At 41.3% G+C, this 14268-nt stretch overlaps 1 protein-coding gene across 1 annotated transcript; it reads right to left on the bottom strand.

The window, feature by feature from the left end:
• Positions 1-7128: 7128 nt before the first annotated feature.
• LOC145952112 (uncharacterized) lies at positions 7129-11548 on the bottom strand. Its single transcript, XM_083064338.1, has 9 exons — positions 11004-11548; positions 10174-10895; positions 9817-9996; positions 9548-9723; positions 9176-9469; positions 8875-9049; positions 7773-8406; positions 7372-7640; positions 7129-7217 (listed from the first exon to the last, which is right to left on the bottom strand). Exons 1-9 carry the CDS (start codon positions 11546-11548, stop codon positions 7129-7131), a joined length of 3084 nt encoding a protein of 1027 aa, XP_082920464.1.
• Between the last annotated feature and the right edge of the window lie 2720 nt (positions 11549-14268).

A 14268-nucleotide genomic window follows, 5' to 3' on the forward strand; every position in this document is an offset into this window, starting at 1 on the left:
CTACTGGTGAGGTTACCTGGGAGGTGGAGAGTCAGTTCAAGGAACAGTATCCATTCCTCCCTTCAGGTAGACCTATTTTCGGGGACGAAAATTCCTGTTTGTTGGGGAGTATTGTAACGTGGTTAAAAAAAATGTGGCTGATTTAGTAGCCTGGAACGGGCCGTTCCCAATCTGAAACGGGCCGTTCCAAGCTATTAAATTAAACTGAAATTCGTGGTTGGGAACGGGCCGTTCCGGAGGGAGAACGGGCCGTTCCAAATTCCAGAACGGGCCGTTCTGGTTGAAGAACGGACCGTTCTGGAAGGAGAATGGGCCGTTCCGGAGGAAGAACGAGCCGTTCCGGATGAGTCCCGGAACGGGCCGTTCTGTTTTCAGAATGGGCCGTTCGGGGCGTGGATTTTGTGCGTGAATTGGGAGTTCGAAACGGGCCGTTCTGGGGCAATCCGAAAATCTATAAATAGGGGTTAGGGCTGTAGACCCCTAAAATTGTCCGGGTCGGAAATAAAGCTTGAAGACTCTCGAAGACTGAAGGAAGATCAGCCAGAAGGACTCCCGGAAGGCCTTAGGAGGGTTCTCTGTAGGTCTAGAGGTCTTAGAAAAGCTCAAAATAAGGAAGTGGAGGGAATGAAGCCCAATACGGCCGTACTGAACTTAATACGGCCGTATTGAAGCTTCAATACGGCCGCAGTGAACTCAATACGGCGTATTGAAGTTTCTGAAACTTCAATACGGCCGTACTGAAACCAATACGGGCGTATTGAAATTTCTGAATTTCAATACGGCCGTATTGAACTCAATACGACCGTATTGAAGTTCAAAAATTTCAATACGGCCGTATTGCTCCTGTAGGCCGTATTGCGCCTATTCCCTATAAATATGACGTCAATTGGACGTCATTGGACACTTCACACTCAGTTTTGACTCCCTCCTTGAGTATTCTGGGGTTTTTGAGCAGTGTTCTGCCCTAGAAATCTCTCTGGGAGTCGATCCAACGAAGTTCTGGAATTCCGAGCACTTAGCTTGGAGATTCGAACCTAGTCGAAGGGAAATCCTCCGGATTTCCATAGTCAAAAGTTTTTAGGAAGGAGCGAGCGAGTTTGTAGAGCGAGGGAACGCCAAAAAGCTTCCCAGTTTTACTCAATATATAAAAGCACGCTTCAAGAGGTTTCTTCTTAAATCCTTCCTTTTACTGCTTTCTGTGTGCATATTTAAACTGGCATCATGTAGATAGTTAATTTATAATCGCTTATAATAAATAGGGGTAATTTAGTAATTTTACGCTATTATTTTAGAAATAATCTGTCATAGGGAACCCGAAAGGGGCGCTGTGGGGTGCTAACACCTTCCCCACGCGTAACCGACTCCCTTACCCAACTCTGGTTGTAATGGCCAAAGTTGATTTATAAAATCAATTGCCTTATCCCTTTTTCCAATGTTTTGAGTAAAACATTGGTGGCGACTCCACGAACCCTCCTTTTACGAAAACCACTAATCCATGGAGGGTCCCGCTTGGGATTAATATGGATTGGTGAGACGTTTTAATAAATAAATTGGATAGGATCGACAAGGTCTCAGTTTGAGAACAAGTCGTTCTAATAATCCAATACATTTTCAAAACTAAAATAATAAGCGAGCTCGACCGTCTTCGCGACCGCCGAGGCCCGTTCGGGCCGGTGGCGACAGATGGCGACTCCACTGGGGAAGCTTCGAGAGTCAGTCCCATTTAGTGACAGATTGTTTTTAACAAATAATAGTTAAAATTACTTCATTACCCCTTGCTTGTATGATAACATGCTTTATATATATTTGGCTTTAAATAACTGTTGTATGTTTAAATTCCGCAATTGTTTGAAATACAAACTGTACACAAACCTTTGCACACAACAGTTCCCTCTATACCCGGGGGCATGAGTGATTAACCATAGGGAGTGGATGTTAGTACGGCCGGTTGTCGAATGGGTCTATAGGTGCCCGTAGACCGTTGTCGGAAAACATCACTCAAGGTGATAACCATGAACTTGAGTCCGACGGTGCGTTGGAGCTTTCCATCGACCTACGATGAGAGGAATTGGGTCCCTATAATGGGGGCACCTTGGGGGCCTTGGACTGGTGAGAACAGTTAGAACCTACCTTGAATATGCACCTTTCTGCAGGATACCCCTACCTCGTGATTCGCTCGTGACTGTTCGTGGATGAGTGAATTGTTTGTGCATTCGTTATGTGTAATTGTTTGTGCATTAATAAATAACCTCGTGATAAGGTCTGAAGAATAATCCCCATGCATGAAAAAACCATGACATGAGAGGAAAGACCATGTGTAAAAATATAATAAAAATGAGGAGCATGTGCATCATTACCAATAAAGATATCATGCATCCTCATAAACCATGCATTTTAGGTTCACCAATACCTCTTGACATGAGTAAAAGTGACCCATAATTATCGAGATTCTCCGTTGAGGAGAGATCATAAGTCAAGGAGGGTGGTAACACTCTATTTTAAAAAGGCAGCGCCTTAAAAATGGAGGGTTATCAAGCTCATGTCAAGAGCGTATTCATTCCATAAATTAATTAGATTAAATATTCATTTTTAGAAAGTGGCTGGTCATCTCTCTGTCCTCACACGCGCAAAGAAGATCAAGAAAATGGAAGCATTGGAGGAGCAAAACAAAAAGCTCACAACCGAGCTTTCACAACTTAAAGACCAAATGGCGCAAATGATGGAACTCATGCGTCATCACAACGTCCATGAATCTCATCACAGTGATCATGGGTCCCATCATGAGGGAGAGGAGGAAGAGCATGAAAAAGATCCTCCACACGCCGTACACCTTGGGGCTGGAATTATGGTTAAAGAGCCCGAAGTATCAAAGGAACAATTCCACGCCCTCGAAGATCGGCTAAGGGCTATGGAGGGGCATGATTTTGACATCAAAGATGCCGCCGACATGTGCTTAGTAAGGGACATTCAATTCCCTCCTAAATTTAAAGTGCCGGATTTCCCAAAGTATGTGGGATCGACTTGCCCCAAAAGTCATCTCACCATGTACTGTCGCAAGATGGCTGCATATGCCACAAATGAAAAGCTCTTGATCCACTGCTTTCAAGAGAGCTTAGCTGAAACTGCACTCAACTGGTATATGCAGCTAGATGGAAATCTAGTACATACATGGAGGCAGTTGGCCGACGCCTTTCTCAAGCGCTATAAATACAACATCGACCTAACACCCGATAGGTCAGATCTTCAAGCCTTGAGTAAAAAGAATGATGAATCCTTCAAGGCGTACGCCCAACGTTGGAGGGAGTTGGCGGCACAGATAGAGCCCCCGCTGTCGGATAAGGAGACGGTGTCCTTATTCATCAACTCGTTGACTGGTCCCTATTACGATAAAATGATAGGGAACACAACGACACTCTTCTCGGACATCATCACCATTGGAGAAAGGGTGGAACAAGGACTTAAAAGTGGGAAGCTGGCTAAGCCTTCCCAACCATATGAAGCTAAGAAGGCCTTCGGGAAGAAGAAAGAAGGAAGAGTCAACGCTATAACCATTTCTCCATCTTCTTCCGCTTCGAAGTCAGGCAAATCGCAAAACAACTCTGTGAAGAAGTTTGATAAACTTCCGACCACTTATAGCGATCTCCTGCCGAAGCTAGTGGAGGCGCGTCTTATAGCTTACATTCCACTGATCGAAGTCGTATCCGGTCAAATAAAAACAATTAAATGTAGTACTAGGAAGTTGTCCTAGGTCGTCTCTCAAGGACCATTTTTCTCTGTCAAAGGCTTAAACACACGAAGTGGGGGGGGGTTTGGTTGTTCAGATTTTTAATTTTATAACACAATAAAATGCAGATAACACAATAAGTAAAATAGATTGGCTTCTTGTTTGGATTGTAACTCTCTTATCCTTGGTTCACAATAAGATTGCTCTATTAACCACTTAATCCTTGTTCCATCCAAGTTAACCAACTAAGCGAAGATTAACTCAAGATTTCCCTACACGAATTAAGCAAACGTATACAACATCAACCTCTTCACAGATTAAGCAACTGTGTCATTAAGCATAGCCCATTAAGCATGGACATACTGATATAGAGGTTAAATGAAGAAGAACAAAGTAGAACAGAGACATACAAACATACACAACCTCAAACAGAGATTACAATCCATAACAAGAAACCAACCCAAAGGTTTTAGCCTTCCATTAAAATAGAAATGAAATGAAAATGCAAGGAAAATGAAAATGCATTAAATCAAGTTAAAGAGTATTACAACCTAGCCTTCCATGGAGGAGGCAAAGAACAGAACTAAAATGCATACAAAAGGAGAAGACAATAAAACATAAATTGCAACTACAAGAGAGAAAATAAACTTAAAGAAAACAAAGAGAAGGGAGGTAGAAGAACACCCAAGAGTAACTTATTTGAAGGTGTTTTTGGGATGTCTTACAATGGGAGAGTGAAGGCCTATTTATAGCCTTCATATAACACATAATAAATATAAAATAATGGAAAAAGCTTAGACAAAACGAAATGGGAGAGTTGGTGGGATGAGTTGGTGGGATGAGTTGGATTCCATATTCTTTTCCGCACCGAATTTTGACCACCGAATTAGACCTTCTAGATGATCGAATTGGCCAACGGCGCCTTCTACAAATATTTAGGTCTTTGTCTTAGCTTTCCAGGGCCACCGAGTTTACTCCAATTGGATCACCACAGCCCAAGTTATGCCCTGAAAACCGAGACATGTTCATCAGCCCAAAAACAGCGAAAATTTAGAATAATAATTCCCAACTATCCAATTTGGCCCAACAACACACATATCTATCTAAATCCTATAATTAACCATGAATGGAATGTAAAATAGCTAAATTGAAGGATAAGATACATATCAAATTATGACTTATCAAATACCCCCACACTTAGCTTTTTGCACTCCTGGGCAAAATCAAGAAAGCAAAGCAAAGAACAATTCCAAATATATCAAAGAAAGTGATGACACAGGAAGAAACAGAGACAACAATACACACAAGAAAACAAACAGATTTACACAATTCTCAATGACTCTTGGGAAAAGGAAAGAAGTAGACAACATCCAACATATAAAGATTCAGAGAAACCAGATACTTATGGAAATCATCCAAGCATTTCAAAACATGGCAAGACAATCAATCAGCTCAAGAGGTGATTCAAAAGCAACAGAACCTCACAAGATACACTGTATCACTGTATCTCTCAAGTGTCTAGGCAACTGTATACTCTCAAAGCACTCATGAAAAACAAGCAACAGATAGACTTGGCAAGCCTCTAAAATCAACACCCAATAAACATGCACATAAGGATCAAAAGGTCTTTTTAAGGTTGTAATGAGGCCAAGGACAGGGTAGAGAAAAATATATGGGATAAGTAACTGCAAACGAGAGGAACTAGAGGAGCAATGGGGAATAAGTCAAGAATACGCACAAGAAATAAACCCAAAAACCTCTAATGACCTTTATGATAATGAATCCTCTTTCTCTTGCCTCAAACAACTTTTTTTTTTTTTTTTTTTTTTTTTTTTTTTTTTTGTTTTTGTTTTTGTTTTTGTTTTTTTTTTTTTTGTTTTTTGTTTTTTTTTTTTGAATAAACAGTACATAGTGAATAGTACATACGAAAATTTTAAATGAGATAACATGTACAACATAAAGGATCAACTAGCCAAAATACATCATCCAATGACACACACGCACACCCCCACACTTATTCAAGAACTTATTCCCAAAACAATTCCAAAGCTCCAAAACTCCCTAAGGTTAAGGTAATCAATTATATATATATATATATATATATATATATATTTTTTTTTTTTTTTACTTAAGGATTGTAATGAGCTTGAAACAAAGAAGGGAAAATAGGCTCAGCAGGGATTATCAAAGGATTTAATTCAAGGTAGGCTTATTTGGCTAGAGGCTTATGAGAATCAAAATGCCTTAATCAAATCCAAACATGCATGTGAATCAAGAAGTATCAAACAGAGTCAAGACAAGGCAACTGTGCAAGCAATCAAGAGGCATAACACACAAGAAAGAACAGAGAGTGGCTCAAATCCTCACACAAGGTATATCTGTCACAATTAAAACAACTTCTCAAACCTCAAAATCATCTTTCCAAGTAGAGAAAAACAGGGATTTCAAACCATATAGTATCAAAAAACTCCTATCCAAGAATGAAGTCAGTGCCTACAAACAATCAAAACCCAGAAATCACAGAGAAACATGCAAAGCTGTACAGAACACCTAAACATAAAACCTAAAATAACAAATAAACCCTAAAAACATGTAATCAAGCTAAAACCGTCCCCCCCACACTTAAATCACACATTGTCCCAATGTGGCCCAAACAGAAGATCAGAGCAATAAGGACAATCAATAAATATGGACAAGTGCAATAAAAGTAAAGAAGGATAAGGGAAAAGAAAACTCCCTAAGTCATGGTGGAAGAGAAGTGGGGTCGAGCAGAGACATCTCCTCTACAACTGCATTCAACAGGGAAGGATTGCTGAGGAAAGGTTTCAGACGGTGCCCGTTAACTTTGAAGCTCTTGTCTGTGGATTCACTTTTGATCTCAACTGTACCATAAGGAAAAACATTAGTAACAACAAAAGGTCCAATCCACTTAGAACGCAACTTACCACCCATGAGACCAAGCCTTGAATTATACAGTAAAACTTTCTGCCCAACCGTGAAGTCCTTTCTAGCTATCAAACTATCATGGAACTTCTTGGTTTTCTCCTTGTAGAACTTAGAGTTCTCATAGGCTTCCAGGCGGATCTCATCCAGCTCACTCAGTTGCAACTTTCTTTCCTCACCAGCCTGATCAATGGAGAAGTTGCAGGTCTTCACAGCCCAGTAGGCCCGATGCTCAATCTCAACAGGTAAATGACATGCCTTGCCAAAGACAACCCGATAAGGAGACATCCCTATAGGTGCTTTGTAGGCAGTCCTATGTGCCCAAAGAGCATCATCCAACCTGTTACTCCAATCTTTTCTGTTGGGCTGTACAATCTTCTCTAAGATTCTCTTGATCTCCCTATTTGAAATCTCAGCTTGCCCATTAGTTTGGGGGTGGTAAGGTGTGGAAATTCTATGCACTACCCCATACTTCTTGAGCAAAGCCTGCATAGATCTGTTGCAAAAATGGGTTCCTTGATCACTAACAATGGCTCTGGGTACTCCAAACCTGCAAAATAGGTGAGATCTAACAAAATCCACTACAACCCGAGCATCATTAGTTCTGGTGGGTTTGGCTTCCACCCATTTTGAAACATAATCAACAGCTAAAAGAATGTAGGAAAATCCAAAAGAAACAGGAAAGGGACCCATGAAATCAATACCCCAGACATCAAACACCTCACAGAATAGCATGGGCTGCTGAGGCATCTGCTGTCTCCATGTAAGGGATCCTCCTGCTCGCTGACACTGCTCACAAGTGCTACAAATCTTCCACGCATCTCTGAAGATCGTGGGCCAGTAGAAACCACAGTCAAGCACCTTGCGAGCTGTCCTCTGAATGCCTAGATGGCCACCTGGTGGGGAAGAATGACAAAATTGCAGGACCGAATCAATCTCATTATCTGGTATGCATCTCCTAATCACCTGGTCACTGCAAAACTTCCACAAATAGGGGTCATCCCAAGTATAATGCTTAGCATCACTCTTAATTTTATCAATTTGAGCTCGTGATGCTAAGGGAGGAAAAATAGAAGCAACTAAAAAATTAACAATGTTTGCAAACCAAGGGGTGGTAGAAGAAGAAATAGAAGAAATAGTTAACAAATTTTCATAAGGAAAATTATCCTGGATGGGTAAGATTTCAGCACTATTCTCAGCTCTCTCAATCCTGCTGAGATGGTCTGCCACCATGTTTTGTGCTCCGCTCCTGTCACGGATGTCCAAGTCAAACTCTTGAAGCCAGAGCATCCATCTGATCAGCCTAGGCTTTGAGTCAGCCTTTTTCAACAGGTACTTCAGAGCTGCATGGTCAGTATAAACAATAACACGAGAACCAAGCAAATAAGATCTAAATTTATCAAGAGCAAAAACAATGGCCAGAAGCTCTTTCTCTGTGGTGGTGTAGTTTGCTTGAGCAGCGTCCAAAGTCCGGGAAGCATAATATATCACTCTGGGCAACTTGTCAACTCTTTGTGCCAGGACAGCCCCCAATGCATAATTAGATGCATCACACATCAGCTCAAATGGGACTGTCCAATCAGGTGCCTGAATGATTGGAGTGGTGGTGAGTGCTTCCTTGAGGTAGTCAAAAGCCTGCTTACACCTGTCATCAAAAACAAAATCAACATCTTTTTGTAGTAGATTGGATAGTGGAAGGGCCTTCTTGCTGAATTCTTTGACAAATCGCCTATAGAAACCTGCATGGCCAAGAAAAGATCGAACCTCTCGCACGCAAGAGGGGTAAGGCAACTGTGAAATAACAGAAACTTTTGCAGGATCTACTTCTATGCCCTTACTAGAAATAATATGCCCTAAAACTATACCCTGCTCAACCATGAAATGACATTTCTCAAAATTAAGAACAAGGTTAGTCTCAATGCATCTATTCAGAACTCTATCCAAACTATCCAAACATGCATCAAAAGAGGATCCATAAACAGTAAAATCATCCATAAACACCTCTATGCAATTTTCTAAAAAATCACTAAAAATACTGAGCATGCACCGCTGGAATGTGCCAGGGGCATTGCATAGGCCAAAAGGCATCCTTCTATAAGCAAAAGTGCCAAAAGGGCAGGTGAATGTGGTCTTCTCCTGATCCTCGGGAGCAATATGAATCTGAAAATAACCAGAGAACCCATCAAGGAAACAGTAATGAGATTTACCTGCCAGACGCTCAAGCATTTGATCAATGAAGGGCAAAGGAAAATGATCCTTCCTGGTTGCTTGGTTTAGCCTCCGGTAGTCAATACAGACCCTCCAACTATTTTGGACTCTAGTGGGTATGAGCTCATCCTTCTCATTCTTAACAACAGTGAGGCCTGTCTTCTTGGGGACTACCTGGACTGGACTCACCCACTGACTATCTGATATAGGATAAATGATCCCAGCTTGAAGAAGCTTGGTCACCTCCTTCTTCGCTACATCCAAAATGACAGGGTTGAGTCGCCTCTGGGGCTGTCTCACTGGTTTAGCTCCATCCTCCAGTAATATCCTGTGCATGCATGTGGATGGGCTAATGCCAGGAATGTCTGCCAGGGTCCAACCAATTGCTTTCTTATGCCTTTTTAGAACCTGCAACAATTTCTCCTCTTGAACAACATCAAGGGAGGTGGAAATTATCACTGGCAACTTCTCATTATCTTCCAAGTAAGCATACTTGAGGTTCTCTGGAAGAGGCTTCAATTCTGGTGTGGGTGCTGGTTGATCATTAGAAGAAACCAAAGAAGGGAAAAGGGGTTCCATAGCCTGTACCTCAACCTGCAAGTCAGATTCTTTCGTACTTCCTGCAACATGGTTAGTGCATTCTGACTGTATAAAATCAAGACCAAGAGGTACAACACCCAAAGTATCAAGTTCAGATGCCTCATAATCACATTCAGATTGATATTCAGATTGACATTCAGATTGACATTCAGATTCAGACTCAATACATGGAAGATAGTTATACCAATCAGATGAAAATGAATGCTTCTTAACATGAGGAGAATCTAAACCATAAAAGTGCTCATCAACTAGATCATCAATCAATTCAGCATGAAAAACAGAATGAGCTTCAGAAGGAAATTTCATGGCATCCAATATATTAAAATGAACAGCAATATCACCAAATTCCATAGACAAAGTGCCAGCATAAACATCAATCTTAGTCCGGGCTGTTTTTAAAAATGGTCTACCTAAAATGATTGGGGCAGAACCATGGGAAAATCCATCTTCCATATCAAGCACATAAAAATCAGCAGGAAAAATTAGTTCACCAACCCGAACTAAGACATCCTCTATTAAACCTGTAGGGTGGGCAACACTCCTATTGGCCAATTGGATGACCACACCCGTAGGTTGCAAAGTACCAAGAGACAAAGAATTGAAAATAGACAGAGGCATGACATTAATTGAAGCACCTAAATCAAGCATGGCATTTTCAAACTTATTATTACCAATAATGCAAGGTACACAAAATGTACCTGGATCCTTACACTTCTCAGGAATGTGTGGAACAGATTTACCTATGAGTGCTGAGACATTCCTGCCCATGCTGATTCGCTCATTGCCCTTTAGCTTCCTCTTATGAGTGCACAACTCCTTCAGAAACTTAGCATATCTGGGAATTTGCTTGATGGCATCCAGCAAAGGTATGTTCACCTCTACTTTCCTGAAGGTCTCCAAGATTTCTTTATCCACCTCTTCCATTTTTTTGCTTGGAATCACCTTAGGAGGAAATGGAAGAGGGATAGGAGGCTGCAAATCTGAACTGGTGCTAGAAGAAGGTCCACCTGCATGAAAATTTTTGACACCAACTGGTTGATCATTTTGCTCAGATGCAGATGTTGGAACTGGAACTGGTACAGGTGCAGATGGCGGTGGAGTTACTACAGTGGGCATTTCAATCTGTTTCCCGGACCTCAATGTGATGGCACTCACATTTCTTGGATTCTGCACAGTCTGTGAAGGCAACTTATCTGAATTTTGGGACTGTGATTGATTAAGCTGAGTGGCCATCTGACCCATCTGATTTGTCAAACTTTGTATGGAAGTTCTGGTTTCTTGTTGGAACTGCATGTTTTGAATAGTCATCTGCCTCACTAACTCCTCCAATGTAGGTTCAGAAGTAGAAGGTTGAAGAGCTGGTGGTGCAGGAGCTTCATGTTGTCTTTGTTGTTGTTGTTGGATAGGAGGAGGCACATATCTGCTAGGACCAACATTGTTTTGGAAGGGAGGGGATGGCTGTTGTTGTTGCTGCTGCTGCTAGTTAGACCATCTGAGATTAGGATGATTTCTCCAACCTGGATTGTACCTATTGTTGGAGAGGTCATAACTCTGCTGCTGTTGTTGTTGCGCTGGTCTGTTATTATAGATATTTGCAGCATAGGCTTGTGGGGCATCAGGACCTATAGAAGAGTCTTGCAAGGAGGGACAAGCATCAGTTAGATGATTAATTGAAGTGCAGATGCCACATACCTTTGCTGGTGTTGGAGCTGCTTTTTGATTTGTAGCCAGTTGTGAAACCAAGGTGGTGAGAGCATCAATCTTATTCTCTAGCTTTTTATGTTCAATGGAGTCTGAGGCTACCACATCATGCACACCTCTCACGACAATGGCATCACTCCTCATATTGAATTGTTGTGAGTTTGACGCCATTTTTTCAATCAACCCTCTAGCAGAAGCAGGTGTCATATCTCCTAAGGCTCCTCCACTAGCTGCATCAATCATGCTTCTATCCATTATGTTCAATCCTTCATAGAAATACTGTAATAATAGCTGTTCAGAAATCTGATGGTGAGGACAGCTAGCACATAGCCTCTTGAATCTTTCCCAGTACTCGTATAAGCTCTCCCCCATGAGTTGCCTAATTCCAGATATGTCTTTCCGGATTGCTGTGGTCCTGGATGCAGGGAAGAATTTTTCTAGAAATGCTCTCTTTAAGTCATCCCCGGCAACGGCGCCAAATTTGATCGAAGTCGTATCCGGTCAAATAAAAACAATTAAATGTAGTACTAGGAAGTTGTCCTAGGTCGTCTCTCAAGGACCATTTTTCTCTGTCAAAGGCTTAAACACACGAAGTGGGGGGGGGTTTGGTTGTTCAGATTTTTAATTTTATAACACAATAAAATGCAGATAACACAATAAGTAAAATAGATTGGCTTCTTGTTTGGATTGTAACTCTCTTATCCTTGGTTCACAATAAGATTGCTCTATTAACCACTTAATCCTTGTTCCATCCAAGTTAACCAACTAAGCGAAGATTAACTCAAGATTTCCCTACACGAATTAAGCAAACGTATACAACATCAACCTCTTCACAGATTAAGCAACTGTGTCATTAAGCATAGCCCATTAAGCATGGACATACTGATATAGAGGTTAAATGAAGAAGAACAAAGTAGAACAGAGACATACAAACATACACAACCTCAAACAGAGATTACAATCCATAACAAGAAACCAACCCAAAGGTTTTAGCCTTCCATTAAAATAGAAATGAAATGAAAATGCAAGGAAAATGAAAATGCATTAAATCAAGTTAAAGAGTATTACAACCTAGCCTTCCATGGAGGAGGCAAAGAACAGAACTAAAATGCATACAAAAGGAGAAGACAATAAAACATAAATTGCAACTACAAGAGAGAAAATAAACTTAAAGAAAACAAAGAGAAGGGAGGTAGAAGAACACCCAAGAGTAACTTATTTGAAGGTGTTTTTGGGATGTCTTACAATGGGAGAGTGAAGGCCTATTTATAGCCTTCATATAACACATAATAAATATAAAATAATGGAAAAAGCTTAGACAAAACGAAATGGGAGAGTTGGTGGGATGAGTTGGTGGGATGAGTTGGATTCCATATTCTTTTCCGCACCGAATTTTGACCACCGAATTAGACCTTCTAGATGATCGAATTGGCCAACGGCGCCTTCTACAAATATTTAGGTCTTTGTCTTAGCTTTCCAGGGCCACCGAGTTTACTCCAATTGGATCACCACAGCCCAAGTTATGCCCTGAAAACCGAGACATGTTCATCAGCCCAAAAACAGCGAAAATTTAGAATAATAATTCCCAACTATCCAATTTGGCCCAACAACACACATATCTATCTAAATCCTATAATTAACCATGAATGGAATGTAAAATAGCTAAATTGAAGGATAAGATACATATCAAATTATGACTTATCATCCACCAAAGAAAGTGAATCCACCTTACCCCGATTGGTACAATCCACAAGACAAATGTCTATACCATTCGGGGGCACCGGGACATTCAACGGAGAACTGCAGAGCTCTCAAGTATAAGGTCCAAGACCTTATTGATGCTGGGTGGGTCACTTTCGATTCGACGGCGCCCGACGTGAGCAAGAATCCTCTACCGCAGCAGGAGTAGAGAGAAGGGCAAGCCATGATAGGGCCCCTCCACATTTTTTCTTTTAGGGACTCATGATCAGTACCCGAGATCATGAGGACCTTTTCATGTAAATAAAGGGTTTTGTACAGTTTTACATACATATATCAATAAAGAGGCATTTTTCACACATTATTCTCTCATTTTGTTCTATTCTCTCTCTCTCATTAGTATTAATAAACTCTAAACCTAAACAGAACCAATAAATAATTATGTCTGTGATTGCTCGCTCTGACCGGGATCCGAAAGCCGAGGGTGAATGGGTTGAGTTGGACAGTGATGAGGAGACCATCTCTCCGGATCTGCAAAGACTGCTAGATCAAGAAGCTCGTCTACTCCAACCGAATCAAGAAGAATTGGAGACCGTGAATTTGGGGCAGGGTCAAGAATTGAAAGAGGTCAACATTGGGACCCGTATCAGTGATGGAATAAAAACGCAATTGATTCAATTGTTGAGGGAATACAAGGACGTATTTGCATGGTCGTACCATGATATGCCCGGTTTGGACTCCAACATCGTCGAACACAAGTTGCCCTTAAAAGAGGGGTCTCGACCCATTAAGCAAAAGCTTCGACGAATCAAGCCCGAATGGTCCTTAAAGATTAAGGAGGAGGTAGAAAAACAATTGGACGCGGGATTCTTGGTTGTATCCCAGTATCCCGAATGGCTGGCTAACATTGTGCCAGTCATCAAAAAGAATGGGAAGGTTAGAGTGTGTGTTGATTATAGGGATTTGAATCGTGCCAGTCCAAAGGACGATTTTCCCTTGCCCCACATCGATACACTTGTGGATCACACCGCCACAAACACACTCTATTCCTTTATGGATGGATACTCGGGGTATAATCAAATCAAGATGAATATAGAAGACCGTGAGAAAACTTCTTTCATTACACCCTGGGGAACTTTCTGCTACAGGGTGATGCCTTTTGGACTTAAAAATGCGGGTGCCACCTACCAACGAGCGATGGTGACGCTATTCCACGATATGATCCACAAAGAAATTGAAGTATACGTGGATGACATGATCGCAAAGTCAAAAGACGAGATGGACCACATCCAATATTTGAGGAAATTATTCAATCGGCTTCGTAAGTATCAGCTTAAGCTAAACCCGGCTAAGTGTACTTTCGGAGTTCGGTCGGGTAAGCTTCTCGGGTTCAT

The sequence above is a fragment of the Cajanus cajan genome, chromosome 9 (genome assembly GCF_000230855.2).
Source record: "Cajanus cajan strain Asha chromosome 9, NIPB_CcT2T_4, whole genome shotgun sequence".
NCBI lineage: Eukaryota > Viridiplantae > Streptophyta > Magnoliopsida > Fabales > Fabaceae > Cajanus > Cajanus cajan.